The following is a 16,797-nucleotide window of genomic DNA, read 5'->3' on the forward strand; positions in this document are numbered from 1 at the left end:
CGCCTCTCCGCAGGCCACGCCCCCTGCCCCGCGGCCCGCGCTCATTTGCTGGCACCTTCGTCTCCACTTCCCCATTGATCCGCCTGCGCTTCTTCTTCTACGCTCTCCACGCAGCCCCGCCTCTCCGAGAGCGGCAGCGCGGCGCAGGCCCGGCTCTTCAGCATTCCTGGACCTTTTTCCTTGTCTTTTCCCCCTTCTTCCCAGCATTCCCGTTTCCGCTTTCTCACGGCTATTCTCTTTTTCCACCTCTGAGACGCTTCGCGCCCAGGGGTTCAGTGACGTCATCTTTCTGCGCTGCGCGGACACCCGCCGGTGGAGGAAGGAACGGCTCTGCCGCTCTTCGCTTCTTTTGTTGGGCTGCTCTTTCGGAGTCATGGCGCCGTCGCTATGGAAGGGGCTGGTGGGCATCGGCCTCTTTGCCCTAGCCCACGCGGCCTTTTCCGCTGCGCAGCGTAAGTGCCTGGGGGACAGGGACAGCTCCCATGCGGGACTCTGCGGGCGGCGTGTGGGCGCACCCAAGAAGGAGTGTCGGACCGAGTGGCCCAGAAACGGTCATTTGAGACCTTAGAGTTTGGGGTGACTGTGAGAAGCGGTGCGGGGCTCCCCGGTGGAAAGCTTGGAGTCTTGAGTTTGAGGAGAGTGGGGCAACTGGGATTATAGCAGGGTTGGAAGGGGATGTTGGGGAGAGGGGATCGGTGGGCTGCAGGGTGGGCAGAAAGGGAGCCTTTCCGGGAATCTGGGACAAGTGTTGTCAGATCCATCGCGGGGCTGGTAAAGTGTCAGATCGAGGACCTCAGATGCTCATGGTTCCATGACAACTAGGTGGACAGCGTCTTGGGCACTCCTGGGTTTTCCAGGAGGACTGGGAAGTTGGGTGACCACTTGCCTCTGGGAGGCACTGTGATATGGGGCAAAGAGCACCGGGCTGGGAGACTGGAGGGCTGGTTCTTAAAAACTTGCTTTACCGATAAATCTGTGACCTTGGGCATATCATATCCCTTCTCTGATGCTTCATTGAGGTGGATTTTAATTCTTGCCCTTTCTATGTCAAAGAATGATTGGGAAGTTTAAGAAAAAAGCAAAGTAAAAGTACTTTATCATACATATAGATTGTATTGTCAAGAAGAAACAGACTCCAGCAGAGGATGCAGTGCAATGAGACGGTTGATCTGTTTTGAGGTCTTCCTTCTCTCCTAGACCAAGGGTTAGCAAACTCTAGCATGTAGGCCAAATGCAGCCTCCCTCTTGTTTTTGCAGTTAGCTAAGAATGTTTTTAGAGTTTTAATTTGTTGGGGGGGGGAAGCAAAGGAATATCATTTTATGATCCATGACAGTTATATAAAATCCACGTTTCAGTGTCCATCGGTTTTATTGGCACACAGTCATGCCCTTTTAGGTATTTTCTGGCTGCTTTCTAAGGGCAAAGTTGAATAGTTGCAACGGAGATAGTAAAGCCTGCAAAGGCTAAAATATTTATTATCTGACCCTTTACAGGAAAAGTTTTCTGATCTCTTTTGTAAACTATAGAGCCCATGAGGGCAGGGACGATGTATATTTGTTCATTGCTGTAATCTCAGTGCCCAGCATAATGTTCCCTACAGTAGTTACTCAATAAATTTGTTGAAGGGGGGAAATTCAGAGTTGAACTTTTTTCCTTTATTTGCTAGATTACTTTCCATCTTCAGGAATAAAGTGGAAAATGAAATGTGAATTCCTTCAAAGCTCCAGTTTTCAAGATAAAATCTTTCGTTCTATGTATTATGTATACGGTAATTAAAATGATCAAATTATTAAAATTACATTTTTAGATACATGTATTATGACAACGTTTGTCTTGACAGAAATTCAGCTTTAATTTTTAAAAAAATTTTTTGAAAGTTTAGATTTACAGAAAGGTTACAAAGATAGTGCAAATAGTTACTGTATTCTCACCCAGTTTCCCTCATTGGTAACATCTTACATTACTATGGTATGATATCACAACTAGGAAACTGACATTGGTATATTACTATTAAGTGCAGCCTAGCTTTTATTTGGATTTCACCAGTTTTCCCATTAATGTCTTCTTTCTATTCCAAGAATCAATCCAGGATATCACATTACATTTAGTCCTCATGTTTTCCCAGGCTCCTTTCTCTGTGACAGTTTCTGCAAAACTCCTGTCTTTAATGATGACAATAATAATAGCTTACCATGTGCCAGGCACTGAACTAAGCACTTTATGTGTATTGTGTAATTCAATCCTTCCAAAATCCCTGTGAAGTGAAGTGAAGTCGCTCAGTCGTGTCCGACTTTTTGCAACTCCGTGGACTGTAGCCTACCAGGCTTCTCTGTCCATGGGATTCTCCAGGCAAGAATAGATATTATTGTTATTATCACCTTTGAAAGATGAAGAAATTGAGCCATGCTGCTAGGAAACTTGCACAAAATTACAAAGATGATAAATGAGGAGGCTGGGCTTCAAATATAAGCAGTTTGATTCTAGAGCCTGTGTGCTACATTGCTTGGTAAAATTCAGTCTTGAGTAATTGGTTGAAATTGTGATGTGCTTAGGTGCTAGAAGGTGCAGTGATGTCCTGAGGGAGTTCAGAGTCAAATGGAGAAACAAGTGATTCAAGCAGCAGTCACCATAAAGTGATGTAGATGCTAAAAGTAAAGATACATGGAGATGGGAGCAGTTGTTCTTTGGAGGTGGGGGAAGGGGTTAAGAGGTACCTGGAGCCTTGCTGATAAGTGTGGTCAATAGACCAACATCTCGAAGTCATCTGGGACCTTGTCAGAAATGCAGAAACTCAGACCCCACCTCAGATCTGTGGAATCCAAATCTGCATTTTAATAAGATCCCCAGGTGATTGTATGCACATTCATTTGAGAAGCGCTGCCCTAGAGGAGATTAGGATACAGTGGTACTGTGTCATTTTCTACTATAGACTTCAGCTGTAAAATATTACAGTCCTAGAGCAAGGAGACTGGAAAAGGCAATGGCACCCCACTCCAGTACTCTTGCCTGGAAAATCCCATGGATGGGGGAGCCTGGTAGGCTGCAGTCCATGGGGTTGCGAACAGTCGGACATGACTGAGTGACTTCATTTTCACTTTTCACTTTCATGCATTGGAGAAGGAAATGGCAACCCACTCCAGTATTCTTGCCTGGAGAATCCCAGGGACGGGGAGCCTGGTGGGCTGCCGTCTATGGGGTCACACAGTGTCAGACACAACTGAAGTGACTTAGCAGCAGCAGCAGCAGAGCAAGGAAACAGATGACAGAAGTCCAACCCTTTCGTTTTACAGGTGAGGAATGTCCTACTAAGGTAGGGTTAGAGTCAGATTAGGCTTCAAGCAAAGAAAGGTAGCTGGGAATTGGACAGTAGGAAGGTAGCCAAAACCTACTTTGCCATTGGTTTAATTTTTCTTTTACACTTGTCCTTGTGATGAAACTTGTAAGATAAAACTTCAGAAATGTCTCTAAACACATTCTCTTTTAAGAGTCAGTGAGTGCATGCTTGCTCACAATTTGAATTTTTAAGCATGGTGTATTAAGTAGAGGGCTTCCTTGGTGGCTCAGTTGGTAAAGAATCCACCTGCAATGCGGGAGACCTGGCTTTGATCCCTGAGTTGGGAAGGTCCCCTGGAGGAGGGCATGGCAACCCACTCCAGTATTCTTGCCTGGAGAATCCCTAAGGACAGAGGAGCCTGGCGGGCAGTAGTCCATGGGATTACAAAGAGTCTAAGACAACTGAGTGACTAAGCACAACACATACTAAGTAGAGACTGCTAGGTTCCTCTAGAATTAGGATTTTGTGTTTTTATGTGAGGTGAGAATGCCTTGTGGCATTTATCACTGCAGTAGGACCTCTTTACAATGCTCATGTTGGAAAGAGACCAGTATTACCGTGGAGGCTAATTGTATCTTGTCAGATTGTGGCAGCAGGTAGCACCCTATTGTGCTGTGGCATGTTCATCTTTGCTGTGATGAACTTTATTTTGGCAGAGCACCTATCCTGTATCTCCTTTGATTCTCATATTATTCCCATTTTTACTGATGCAGAAACCTAGGCAGTGAAAGGTTACTATATTCTCAGGCACATTCCCCCTCTCTTTCCTACATTGTAACACTCTGAGATTGAGATACATGATACAGTCCACGAGAGTGTCTTTCACATTGAATGAGATTATGATAAAGTGAAGAGCTGGTATTATGATCCAGGCTTTTCAACTTCCAAACCTTGATACTTTTCCTTCATACCCTTCTGCCTCCTGAGGCTAAGGCAGTAGCAGAATTATAATTGAATCATAGAAGCAGAAATTGATGTACAGGAATTACTCCAATTCCAGTGCTGCCCCAGCATATTCTCTTGAGAAAAACATTTTCATAGCAATATTACTTTGTCCATATTATGTAATGGTAGCACTATTTTAGAGTTGAGATTTTTCTGTAGACTTAATTTTTAAATGTGATTTCTTTGGTCAGTTAGTGAAAGAATTTAAGAGAATTCTAGTTTTCCTGTAATAATGAAAGAAAAGTTGTTTAGGTATTTCTTCCTTATGTTTGCTCACTTTTCACTCTTCCGTTTTATAGGATGAGAAAGCAGGTCACGATGGGAATAAAATAGTTCAAGATCATACTGACTGCCTTAGAAGATAGAGGTTTTTGAGGAATCCAGGATTAGCATTGTTTCTTTTAGCATATGTCAGTTGCTTCTTTGGTATATTGATTTGCTTGCATTTTAAGAAAAATGGGCTACAGTTTTCCTTAATGGTGTGCTTCTGGTTTATAGATCGTTCTTACATGCGATTAACAGAAAAGGAAGATGAATCACTGCCAATAGATGTAAGTTGGTCATTTATATTCCATTGAAATATATATAACCAAATCACTTTGTTGTATACCTGAAACTAACACAACATTGTAAATCAGCTATACTTCAATAAAAATATATATTTATATACAGTTTAAAAATTAGCCACATAGCTTAAAATGTATTTTTAAAAATTTTTTATTTTTTATTCTCTTAATTTTCCAGACATGAAATAACATCTGTTATATACTTTTTGTCACTCATTATAAAGCCCAAAGATGTAGAAACAAAATATTTCTGTTTGGTTTCTAGAACTTGGTTTATTTATTTTTTTGGCTGTGCCTCACAGCCTGTGGGATCTTAGTTTCCCAACCATGGATGAAACCAGGCCCCTGGAATGGAATTGTGGAGTGCTAAACACTGGACCATGGGGGAAGTCCCTAGAACTTAGTTTAAATAGTCTTTCTAGAAGTTGCTCTGTCCATAGTCTGAGATGAACTTAACAAGTTGATTATTTGACTTTATCTTTTTTTGGCTGCACCTCGAGGCCTGCAAAATCTTAGTTCCCTGACCAGGGATTGAACCTGTGTCCCCTGCAGTGGAAGCATGGAGTCTTAACCACTGGACCACCAGGGAAGTCCCCCCTTTTTAAAAATCTTATATTTTTTAGAAAAGTTTCTTTTATATATAAAATTTAAAAACAAGTAAAACTAACAAAACATTGTTTAGGGGCATACACACACAGATTTTAAAAAATAAGAAGTGCTTCTTTTTTTAAAGTTGGAATAATATGTGAACTTCACTCACAGTTTTTTATCTTTACTGGATTTTTTTTTTTTTTTTTTTTGGCCGTGCCTTGTGGCTTGCGAGGATCTTAGTTCCCTGACCAGGGATCAAACCTATGCCTTCTGCAGTGGAAGTGCAAAGTCCTAACCACTGTACTGCCAGGGAATCACTCCCCCCCACCTTTTTTTGATCTTTCTTGGATTTTTAAAGTACAAAAGTAGTAAGTTCTTTGTAGAATCAAACAGTAAGTGTCAAAAGTAAAATTGACCCCATATATTAAAAAAAAAAATACTGACCCATTGCTCACAGTTCTACTTCAGTTCCCAACAGTTTGTTTAGTTTTCTTCTATGCATAAACAACATTGTTTGTGTGTATATAGTTTTATGTAACCAAAACACACAGAATTTTTCTTTTAAAAAAGTTACTGTGTTTATATGTGTGTACTTTTATAACTAGCTTTTTTATTGATTTATCTTGACATATTTTCATGACAGCTCAGAATTACCACATCCTTGTTAATGATGTCTATGATTGCATTGTATGAAATAGGTCTCGGTACACTGATGATGGGGATGTAAACCAGCATAACATATGACATTAGATTTTGATTTAGAAAATTAGAGTAATAGCTTGTGGCTAATTTTAACTTTGTCTGTAATTCAAGATATGGTAAATGTGACTATTAATTCATTCTTTTGTTACCTTTGTTTTTGTGGTAGATGTATACACACATACATACACATGCGCATGTGTATATGCACTCATTTATATCTGTTTAAAATAATTTTCTTCTGTTTACAAATGGAAAAATTTGATAAATACAGATAGTTACAATCAGGAAAATAAAATATGCCTGTAATCCCATGTTGGTTAATATCAAACACTGCAAATTTTTGCTTACATGCTTGCACAACCTCTTTGGAAAGCAGTTTGGTATTACCTAATAAAGTTGAATTTGTGTATACTCTCACGCCTGTGATGGTATTCCCTTGTGTTAGGAGACATACACAAAGATATCCATCCTGACTTTGTAAAAGTTACAGACAGGAAAGAGCTCACATAGCTATCAACAGTGGATAGATAAATTGTGGAAATTTCATGTAATGAAATATAGTGAAAATGAATGGACTATAATAACTATATACCACAATAGGCAGGAATCTCACCAAAAGAAAAAAAAGCTCAAATGGGAAAAAGTAAGCAATGTATGTTTTAGATGTACACATAGAGCTGGTAAAATAAGTAAAAGCAAGGAACTGATGAATACACGATTGGGGCTAATAGTTAACTGGCAGGGAGGGTGAGGGATATAACTGGAGAGGGATACCTGGGCCTTGAAAGGGACTGGTAATGTTCTTTTTTAGGCTGGGTAGTGGGTAAGGGCAGAGAAGGCAATGGCAACCCACTCTAGTACTCTTGCTTGGAAAATCCCATGGATGGAGGAGCCTGGTGGGCTGCTGTCTATGGGGTCGCACAGAGTCGGACACGACTGAGCGACTTCACTTTCACTTTTCACTTTCATGCACTGGAGAAGGAAATGGCAACCCACTCCAGTGTTCTTGCCTGGAAAATCCCAGGGGTGGGGGAGCCTGGTGGGCTGCCGTCTATGGGGTGACACAGAGTCGGACACGACTGAAACGACCTAGCAGCAGCAGCAGCAGCAGCAGCAGTGGGTAAGGGGTGTTGTTTTTTTCTTTTTAATACTCTGTGTTATTTAACGCTAATACATTAAAACATTTATAGTTGCTCTTAGAAGTTGGTCATAGTTGATAACCGAGTTCTGAATGGCCCAGTACCTGTTTTGCTATTTGAGCAGAACCCAGACATGTTGTTGCAGCTGATCCACAGAACTTATAGAAGATACTATTGTGTTTGAGTCCAAATCATTTAAAGTGAGAATTGATTCCTTGATAGCATCTGGGAGAAATACCTGATAGAGGCTAGAAACGGAGAGAAAATTGTAAATTTTCATAATATTTGTTTGTTGTTGAGTAATCTTAATCTTTATACTCGCAGATAGTTCTTCAGACACTTCTGGCCTTTGCAGTTACCTGTTATGGTATAGTTCATATTGCAGGGGAGTTTAAAGACATGGATGCCACTTCAGAACTAAAAAATAAGTAAGTCTTTTCCTTTTCATAGAAATTTAATTTCATGGGGGTTTTGCTTCATTTACATAGTTTAAAATTATGTTTTCTGGTATATAAAAGTTGGTTTTGTTTTTACATTTTGGTCATGCAGTTTGTATGAGTAATGAGGTAAAAAAAAATGAGTCAGTGTTTGATTTGACAGGAAAAATGGAAGTTGAATGACAGACTGTTGACATTAGAATAAGATGTTATATTATGGTTGCTTAAAATTACTTGTTTGTTGGTTGGATAAATGGATGAAAATAGATATATAAGGAAGATATTCCCTCAGGAATGTTTTCCTTCTTTCCTCCCCTTCTTCCCTCTCCTCTACCCCCTCCTCCACCCCTCACCACTTTGCTTCCCTGTCTCCTTTCTCTTTTCCTTCCCTTGCCCTCCCTCCCTCCCTTTTTCCACTTTTTATCCTCTTGTCCCAGCTTAGTCTTTGGAAGATTAAGGGGTTTTATGTTTCCTCTATCCCTTGAACCTAGTCTGTGACATAAACTCTGCTCTCAGGCCCTTTTCTATCCTTGGACTAAAGTATATTTGTTATTCTGCTTTGTTTTTTCCTCCTATACTACTTCTAAGCTATTTTCATGAGCTTTGCTTGCTTTACTTTTCTATATTGCTTACTTTCATAGAATCATCCTTTAGCTTTGTTCAATTCAATCTCTGGACTTCACCCACATTCTTGATCCTAGAAATTTTAACACAGTATTTCCCTAGAAGAATTCACAGTACATATTTATGTGTTACAGGAAATTCACTGCCTTTTTACTTTTACTTTTAAATTTATATTTCATATAGTCACATGTCAGGCTTCCCTTTTATGTGGGGGTATGCTTGGATTTTTAGGTGGGCTGACTTTGAGGTTTGAGTTTTTATCAAAAGAAGAGTTCTCTTTCCTTCCAGGAAATTAATATTTAAAAACAAATCAACACCAAAAGCTGTACACTTCAGTGTTTGTGAACTTTTTTTAGACTACATATATCTCGCTGGAAAGAAGAAAAGAATACTCTACTATCACCACCCACTACTGTTCTTACAAAGAGTCTACCAGGAATCACAGGCGAGGGGCCAAGAAAGAAAGCAGTAAAGCAGAATGGCATTAAGTAGGTGGTAGCAAAATACATGAATTTAGTACACGGCAGCAAAATATACAGGTTTGGACAACAGTGGGTACAGAAGGGCCGAAAGGAATCTTTCATTGTACTTGATTCTTGCAAGACAGATCAAGTGAGAATAATCAAAGGTACAATCTATGTACTGTTGTGTTTTTTTTAAGGACTATTTGATATGGGCTAGTGGTAGATTCATAGAGGTGATTAAAGTTGAGTGATTATTTGTTTTCATAGTTATCCTGGAAGGAATGCCTGAATTAAAAATTTTCAAGGGTATTATGTTGCTTTTCCAGGTTTCTTATTTTCATTGTACAGGCAAAAAGTGAATACAGTATGATTACCAATTATAGTCTAATTTTATGGATTTAAACTTAGTTAAAAATACAACCCATAGCAAATTCATAATTTATTAGAAGCCTAATTATTTTCAAATAGGCTTTTATCAAGGTTTATCTAAAATTGATGCTTTTCTTTTTTTAAGGACATTTGATACACTAAGGAATCACCCATCATTTTATGTATTTAATCATCGTGGTCGAGTACTGTTCCGGCCTTCGGATACAACAAATTCTTCAAACCAAGATGCATTGTCCTCTAACACATCATTGAAGTTACGAAAACTTGAATCACTGCGTCGTTAAGATTTTTACAAATTATAATAACAGGACAGGACACAAAGCTGGAATATTGGAGTTTGGGATACAAAACACTCCCCCATCAGTATTTATATTGATCGCTCAGACCTAATTAAAAAAGTCCACGACCCTTATTTGTATACTGTTAATCAAGTCATTAATGCAGTATAAGTTATCTGTGAAATGAGTCTTTGATCTTTCATAGAGAGAATTCTTTTTTCATTTAAAACAAATTCACATTTTTTGTAAAAGTCACTGTTTTGAGCACATTTCTTTGAAAAATGTTGATGGTTTTGTAATTATTTATTTTCTTAGATTTCTTTTGCACTACAGTTTTTAGGATCCTTTTGGAAATAGTGTGACTACTGCATTTTGCAGCATGAATGATAGTAAATGGTCTTAAGTTCTTAACAACAAATGGATTTCTCTAAAGAGACCAAAATGGTGACTTATCAGTTTTTCTTATGCCCCCTAAAAAGTGGCTCTGCTTCAGCAGATACTTGCCAGTTTTTAATTTATCCATGACTTCTCACCCTACCCCACTCCCATATACCTCCTAACATTAGCTGTCTTGTTTCATCACTTCTCCAGGGTTCAGTGTGCAGTGAGCAATTTTTGTGTCAGAAATCCCTTGTCATAACAAATAGATTTAACAAACTCAACTTACGTAAAGCTACCTGTGTTCTCTTCATATATCTGTAAAAAGATGTCCCTAATTGATTATGTAGTGTAAGGATAGTTGAAGATAGACCAGAAAGACTATCTGTGACTTAATTATTCTGCCTATGTAGAACAGTGATCACTGAAGAAAACTAATTAGTTGTTACTAGCCAGTTTAACTTATTCAAAGCCTCTGTTATTTTATTGCATACTAAACTAGTGAATTGGTTGGAGAAGGCAATGGTACCCCACTCCAGTACTCTTGCCTGGAAAATCCCATGGACCGAGGAGCCTGGTAGGCTGCAGTCCATGGGGTCGCGAAGAGTCGGACATGACTGAGTGACTTCACTTTGACTTTTCACTTTCATGCATTGGAGAAGGAAATGGCAACCTACTCCAGTATTCTTGCCTAGAGAATCCCAGGGATGGGGGAGCCTGGTGGGCTGCCGTCTATGGGGTCACACAGAGTCAGACATGACTGAAGCAACTTAGCAGCAGTGAATTAGTAAGAATAAAGGAAACCTTATTAAAGGTAGATTTCAATGAAATTGGGCCAAATATGTTCTAAATATTTGGCACTAATATCTTTTAATTTAAAAATTAAGGTCGTAGCTTCCAATTTGTAGCAGACTTGGAGTTTTCTGTCTTCATTTTATGTTGCTGAAGGTGAGGATGAGGGTACAGACTAGAATTTTTTTAGAAATAACAATTTTAGGGAAATTTGGCTAGCTCTTTGATCTGCTGGAAGCTTAACATTTCTTGGTAGAGAAGGTTGCTTTTGTTGAATTGTACAGGTGTAAAGGGAATTTAAATTTAAAAAGGAAATGTGCTTTAGGCAAGAATCATAAGATGCCCTTATCCTTGATGGCTTTTTTTCTGCTAGTAGTGAACCTCAGCTCTTCTGCCTGGTAACACACAGCCCAAAGTACAAGATTATTTTGTCATTGGGTTTTTAATCATTGTTTAGTTTTGTTTTGCTAACCTTTTAATCATTGTTTAGTTTTGTTTTGCTAACCCAATCTATCTGTGGAACACTGACTCTGCTCTCTAAGGAGAGCAAAGTTAGAAATCGAAAATAATTTAGAAATGAGTTTAAAATGTGAAGTCAGGAGTTAAAGTGGTCATATAAATCAAAGTAGTGTACGAGAAACAAACTCCTTCCATCATGCCTGTCTACCGTTTCCATAGGTATGACTTGATTTGCAAGAGCCTCTTGTTTTCTTCTCTTTTGAGGCCTGTCTTCCTTTCCTAGTATGTTTTTATAATAAATTTATTAAGATATAAATCACGTACCTTACTATTCACCCATCTAAAGGGTACAATTCAGTGGTTTTATAATATATTCGCAAAGTCGTGCAACCATGATCACAGTCAATTTGAGAATGTTGCTGTCACCCCAGAAAGAAACCCTGTACCCTTTAGTAGTCACCTGTCCTTTCCTCCCAGTGCCTCCCAACCCTGAGCAACTAATCTTTCTGTCTGTATAGGTTTGTCTCTTCTGGTCATTGAATATGATTGGATTCTCATAGTATCTGATCTTTCGTGGCTGGCTTCCCAAATATTGTTTAGTTCTATGTGGAGTGAGAACTTCTCATGTTAAGAACTGTGAATTCTCTGAAAGGAGGTGGTTGGTAAGAATCAGTAGGTGTAAGGAGGCAAGGTCAGATTCCTAACAAGTTTCTCAGTCAGTCGGATGCTGAATAGGTTTTTGTTTTTTTTTTTTTTTCCAGAACCAAGCATTCATGATATGTTAATATAATTGTTTGTCTAGTCTCTAGAATGGATATTGAAATCTTTGCCTGCTCAGGAAAGTCTTGCTAAAAATGATGCCAAATAATATGGCAAGTAATTGACATAGCAGACTTCAGTCATGTCTAATTTTGCTAGGAGCTTGTATACCTCTGGTCAGGTGAGCTTCCCAAATTTTTAATTTCCTCCAGTGAATTTATGCTATCTTTTTAAAGTATGTACCATAGGATTGGGGTGATTTGGATGCAGCATAACAGTGCTAAATAGATTAAGTTCAGAAGTTTTTTGTAATGCTATGAGGCAGTACTAAGGTAGCCAAAAATGTAGTGATGTGAGCAAATTAAGCCTGCAGCTGACTATGATTTCAGTGACATTCAGAAGTGTGTACTGTTGAAGGCTCTCTAGAATATAGGAAGGCTCACTTAATCAAGGAAGCAGCCGAATGCTATGGCCTAGTGACCCAGCTGCAGAAAATGCAGGTCGGCGAATTGGAGGCTGTGAAGCTCTGTAACTACCTAATGATTGTTTCCTGAGCATTGTGGCTTATTTTTGAGTGGCATGACAGCATCCCCTGGTTGTATGTGGCCTGTTTTCCATGATGTATTGAGTAGTGTTGTTTGTTGTGAGCATCAATGCCTGTAACACCAAGCTGAACACATTCTTTTGGATATGTTTCCTCTCTTTAAATGATCTTGCCCTGTCCAATAAATAAATGATTGTCTCACCCTGTTTTTGGTAGTGGTTTTTTTTTGTTGTTTTGTTTGTTTGTTTGTATGTTTTACTTTTAATCTCATTTTCTTCTGCTTCTCTGTCCCCAGAAAAATGTAAGATTTAATTTTAACAACTGTATTTTTCCCAGTGTGATGCTTTTACTAAATTCAATGGATACTTTACTTTTCATTATACATGTAAAGTCTTACTGCAATTTTATGCTCTTTTAGAGTTGAAATAGAATGTATAATCTCATTTATATTTGTATTTATGAATTATCAAATACCCTTTGGAGTACAAGAAGATTGGTCTTCAAGTAGCAGTGTCTAATCATTCCAGTACAAATTTGTTATATAGCCAAACTGCTATTACAGAAATGGCAATTTATACTTAACAGGAAATCATTATGATTAAAGCATCAAGGGGAAAATCTAAAGTTTAATCCAAGAGGAAGTTCTGATTCTAAAAGCATGGCACTTATCTGCAGTAGTTTGAAAGATAGCACTATCACTATTCAAATCTACGTAGGAATATCTCAAAATAACCTACTAATCAAGTATTCTTTTAAAAAGAAAAAGAATATATGCACATGGCAAAAAAAATCAGATGGTACAGAAAGAGATTAAAACTTGCTCCCTTTCTTCCTGCTCCTAATAACCTCTCTCCAAAGGTAACTAGCTTTAAGTGTCTTGTATATTCTTTCAGGAAAAAAATAATTTGCCAGCAAGTATATAAATAAAAAGTTTTTTTACATTAATGGAATCAGACTGTATACAATCTGTACCTTGCTTTTTTTTGCTGTGTCTTATAAGATCTTTCTGTATCTGTATATATAGAAATACCTCATTCTTTTTAATGACTGTGTGGTATTCTACTATATATTATGTTATAAATGTTAAAACATATAGACTTCCAGGTTGTTGGCAGTATTTTATTGTTGATAAACCATATTGTGATGAATTTACTTGTACATATAATGAGTTTAACCTAACAAGGTTAATTCCTAGTAATAGAATTGCTGGGTCAAAGGATAGTTTTCATTTTCAGGTCAGTTGGTATTGCCAAACTGATCTCCAGAAATCTGCCTAATTATACTTCCACATATAATGTATAAGGATAATTATTTATGAGGCCCTTACCAATATTGGGTACTCAGCTTTTTAAAATTTGATCATCTGAAAGTGAATAAATGGTACTTTGCATCTTAATGAAGTTGTAATGCATTTTAATGAAGGAGATGGAACACATTTTCATGTTTATTGGTTACTTATATTTCATTTTCTGTGAACTGTGGTCCTGTTCTGTTTTTGATTCGATTTGTTTTTATTAGTTTGTATGAGCCTTTTGTATGCTAAGAAAATTGGTCTATTGTCTTATGTTTAATAATATTTTCCTGAGTTTTATTTATTTATGTAGTTAAACTTACCAGTCTTTACGGCTTCTGGGATTTGTGCCTTGATTTAGAAAGGCCTTTACATTTAAGAATAAATTTCATATATTTTTTCAGTATTTTAAAGTTTTTTTTTTAACTTTTAAATCTTTGATTCATTGGAATTTAGGTGTAAAGAGTGAACTAAGGATTCAACATTTTTCTTTTCCAAATAGCTGTCTGGTTGTCCCAACCCTATTTATTGACTTTTTCCACACTGTTTGCATATATATTTAGATTTGTTTCTGAACTCTACATTCTTTTCCAAAACTTACCAGTCTTTTAATTACTTTAAGTTGTTATACATTTTCATATTAGGCTTCGCTAATTATATCACATTATTATTAATTTCAGCATGTTTTCCTAGTTATTCTTGAATTTTTATATTTCTAGAAAAACTTTCAGTTCAGTTCAGTCACCCAGTCGTGTCCGACTCTTTGCAACCCCATGAATTGCAGCACACCAGGCCTCCCTGTCTATCACCAACTCCCAGAGTTCACTCAAACTCACGTCCATCAAGTCCGTGATGCCATCCAGCCATCTCATCCTATGTCGTCCCCTTCTCCTCCTGCCCCTAGTCCCTCCCAGCATTAGAGTCTTTTCCAGTGTGTTAACTCTTCACATGAGGTGGCCAAAGTACTGGAGTTTCAGCTTTAGCATCAGTCCTTCCAAAGAAATCCCAGGACTGATTTCCTTTAGAATGGACTGGTTGGATCTCCTTGCAGTCCAAGGGACTCGCAAGAGTCTTCTCCAACAACACAGTTCAAAAGCATCAATTCTTCAATGCTCAGCTTTCCTCACAGTCCAACTCATATCCATACATGACTACTGGAAAAACCATAGTCTTGACTAGATGGACCTTTGTTGGCAAAATAATATCTCTGCTTTTGAATATGCTATCTAGGTTGGTCATAACTTTCCTTCCAAGGAGTAAGTGTCTTTTAATTTCATGGCTGCAGTCACCATCTACAGTGATTCTGGAGCCCCAAAAAATAAAGTCTGACACTGTTTCCACTGTTTCCCCATCTATTTCCCATGAAGTGATGGGACCAGATGCCATGGTGTTAGTTTTCTGAATGCTGAGCTTTAAGCCAACTTTTTCACTCTCCTCTTTCACGTTCATCAAGAGGCTTTTTAGTTCCTCTTCACTTTCTGCCATAAGGGTGGTGTCATCTGCATATCTGAGGTTATTGATATTTCTCCCAGCAATCTTGATTCCAGCTTGTGCTTCCTCCAGCCCAGCGTTTCTCATGATGTGCTCTGCATATAAGTTAAATAAGCAGGGTGACAATATACAGCCTGGACGTACTCCTTTTCCTATTTGGAACCAGTCTGTTGTTCCATGTCCAGTTCTAACTGTTGTTTCCTGACCTGCATATAGGTTTCTCAAGAGGCAGGTCAGGTGGTCTGTATTCCCATCTCTTGAAGAATTTCCCACAGTTTATTGTGATGCACACAGTCAAAGGCTTTGGCATAGTCAATAAAGCAGAAAGAGATGTTTTTCTGGAACTCTCTTGCTTTTTCCATGATCCAGAGGATGTTGGCAATTTGATCTCTGGTTCCTCTGCCTTTTCTAAAACCAGCTTGAACATCTGGAAGTTCACAGTTCACATATTGCTGAAGCCTGGCTTGGAGAATTTTAAGCATTACTTTCCTAGCGTGTGAGATGAGTGCAATTGTGAGGTAGTTTGAGCATTCTTTGGCATTGCCTTTCTTTGGGATTGGAATGAAAACTGACCTTTTCCAGTCCTGTGGCCACTGCTGAGTTTTCCAAATTTGCTGGCATATTGAGTGCAGCTCTTTCACAGCATCATCCTTCAGGATTTGAAATAGCTCAACTGGAATTCCATCCCCTCCACTAGCTTTGTTCGTAGTGATGCTTTCTAAGGCCCACTTGACTTCACATTCCAGGATGTCTGGCTCTAGGTGAGTGACCACACCATCGTGATTATCTGGGTCATGAAGCTCTTTTTTGTACAGTTCTGTATTCTTCCCACCTCTTCTTAATATCTTCTGCTTCTGTTAGGTCCATACCATTTCTGTCCTTTATCGAGCCCATCTTTGCATGAAATGTTCCCTTGGTATCTCTAATTTTCTTGAACAGATCCCTAGTCTTTCCCATTCTGTTGTTTTCCTCTATTTCTTTGCATTGATCGCTGAGGAAGGCTTTCTTATCTCTCCTTGCTATTCCTTGGAACTCTGCATTCAGATGCTTATATCTTTCCTATTCTCCTTTGCTTTTCACCTCTCTTCTTTTCACAGCTATTTGTAAGGCCTCCCCAGACAGCCATTTTGCTTTTTTGCATTTCTTTTCCATGAGGATGGTCTTGCTCCCTGTTTCCTGTAGAATGTCATGAACCTCTGTCCATAGTTCATCAGGCACTCTATCTTTCAGGTCTAGGCCCTTAAATCTATTTCTTACTTCCACTGTATAATCATAAGGGATTTGATTTAGGTCATACCTGAATGGTCTAGTGGTTTTCCCTATTTTCTTCAATTTGAGTCTGAATTTGGTAATAAGGAGTTCATGATCTGAGCCACAGTCAGCTCCTGGTCTTATTTTTGCTGACTATATAGAGCTTCTCCATCTTTGGCTGCAAAGAATATAATCAATCTGATTTCAGTGTTGACCATCTGGTGATGTCCAGGAACTTTAGTATCATTTTATTCAGTTCTAAAATCCTATTGCTATTTTTCCTAAAATTTTAGGAACTTAACTTAAAATATGAAAGAATAGTTTGATGAGTGCCAAGATACTTTTCAGTTAGATTCGCCAT

At 38.5% G+C, this 16,797-nt stretch overlaps 1 protein-coding gene across 3 annotated transcripts; it reads left to right on the forward strand.

Annotated features, from left to right (window-relative positions):
- Positions 1-283: 283 nt before the first annotated feature.
- Positions 284-12,609, forward strand: MMGT1 (membrane magnesium transporter 1). Of its 3 annotated transcripts, XM_004022317.5 has the most exons (5): positions 284-452; positions 1,668-1,769; positions 4,779-4,831; positions 7,603-7,706; positions 9,318-12,609. In XM_004022317.5, exons 1-5 carry the CDS (start codon positions 374-376, stop codon positions 9,475-9,477), a joined length of 498 nt encoding a protein of 165 aa, XP_004022366.1. In that variant the 5' UTR covers positions 284-373; the 3' UTR covers positions 9,478-12,609. The 3 variants fall into 3 exon arrangements, with proteins under 3 accessions (XP_004022366.1, XP_011962664.1, XP_027818691.1); XM_012107274.4 differs by lacking the exon at positions 1,668-1,769; XM_027962890.3 differs by lacking the exons at positions 284-452; positions 1,668-1,769 and adding an exon at positions 1,829-3,291.
- The last annotated feature ends 4,188 nt before the right edge of the window (positions 12,610-16,797 follow it).

The sequence above is a fragment of the Ovis aries genome, chromosome X (assembly GCF_016772045.2).
Source record: "Ovis aries strain OAR_USU_Benz2616 breed Rambouillet chromosome X, ARS-UI_Ramb_v3.0, whole genome shotgun sequence".
Lineage (NCBI taxonomy): Eukaryota > Metazoa > Chordata > Mammalia > Artiodactyla > Bovidae > Ovis > Ovis aries.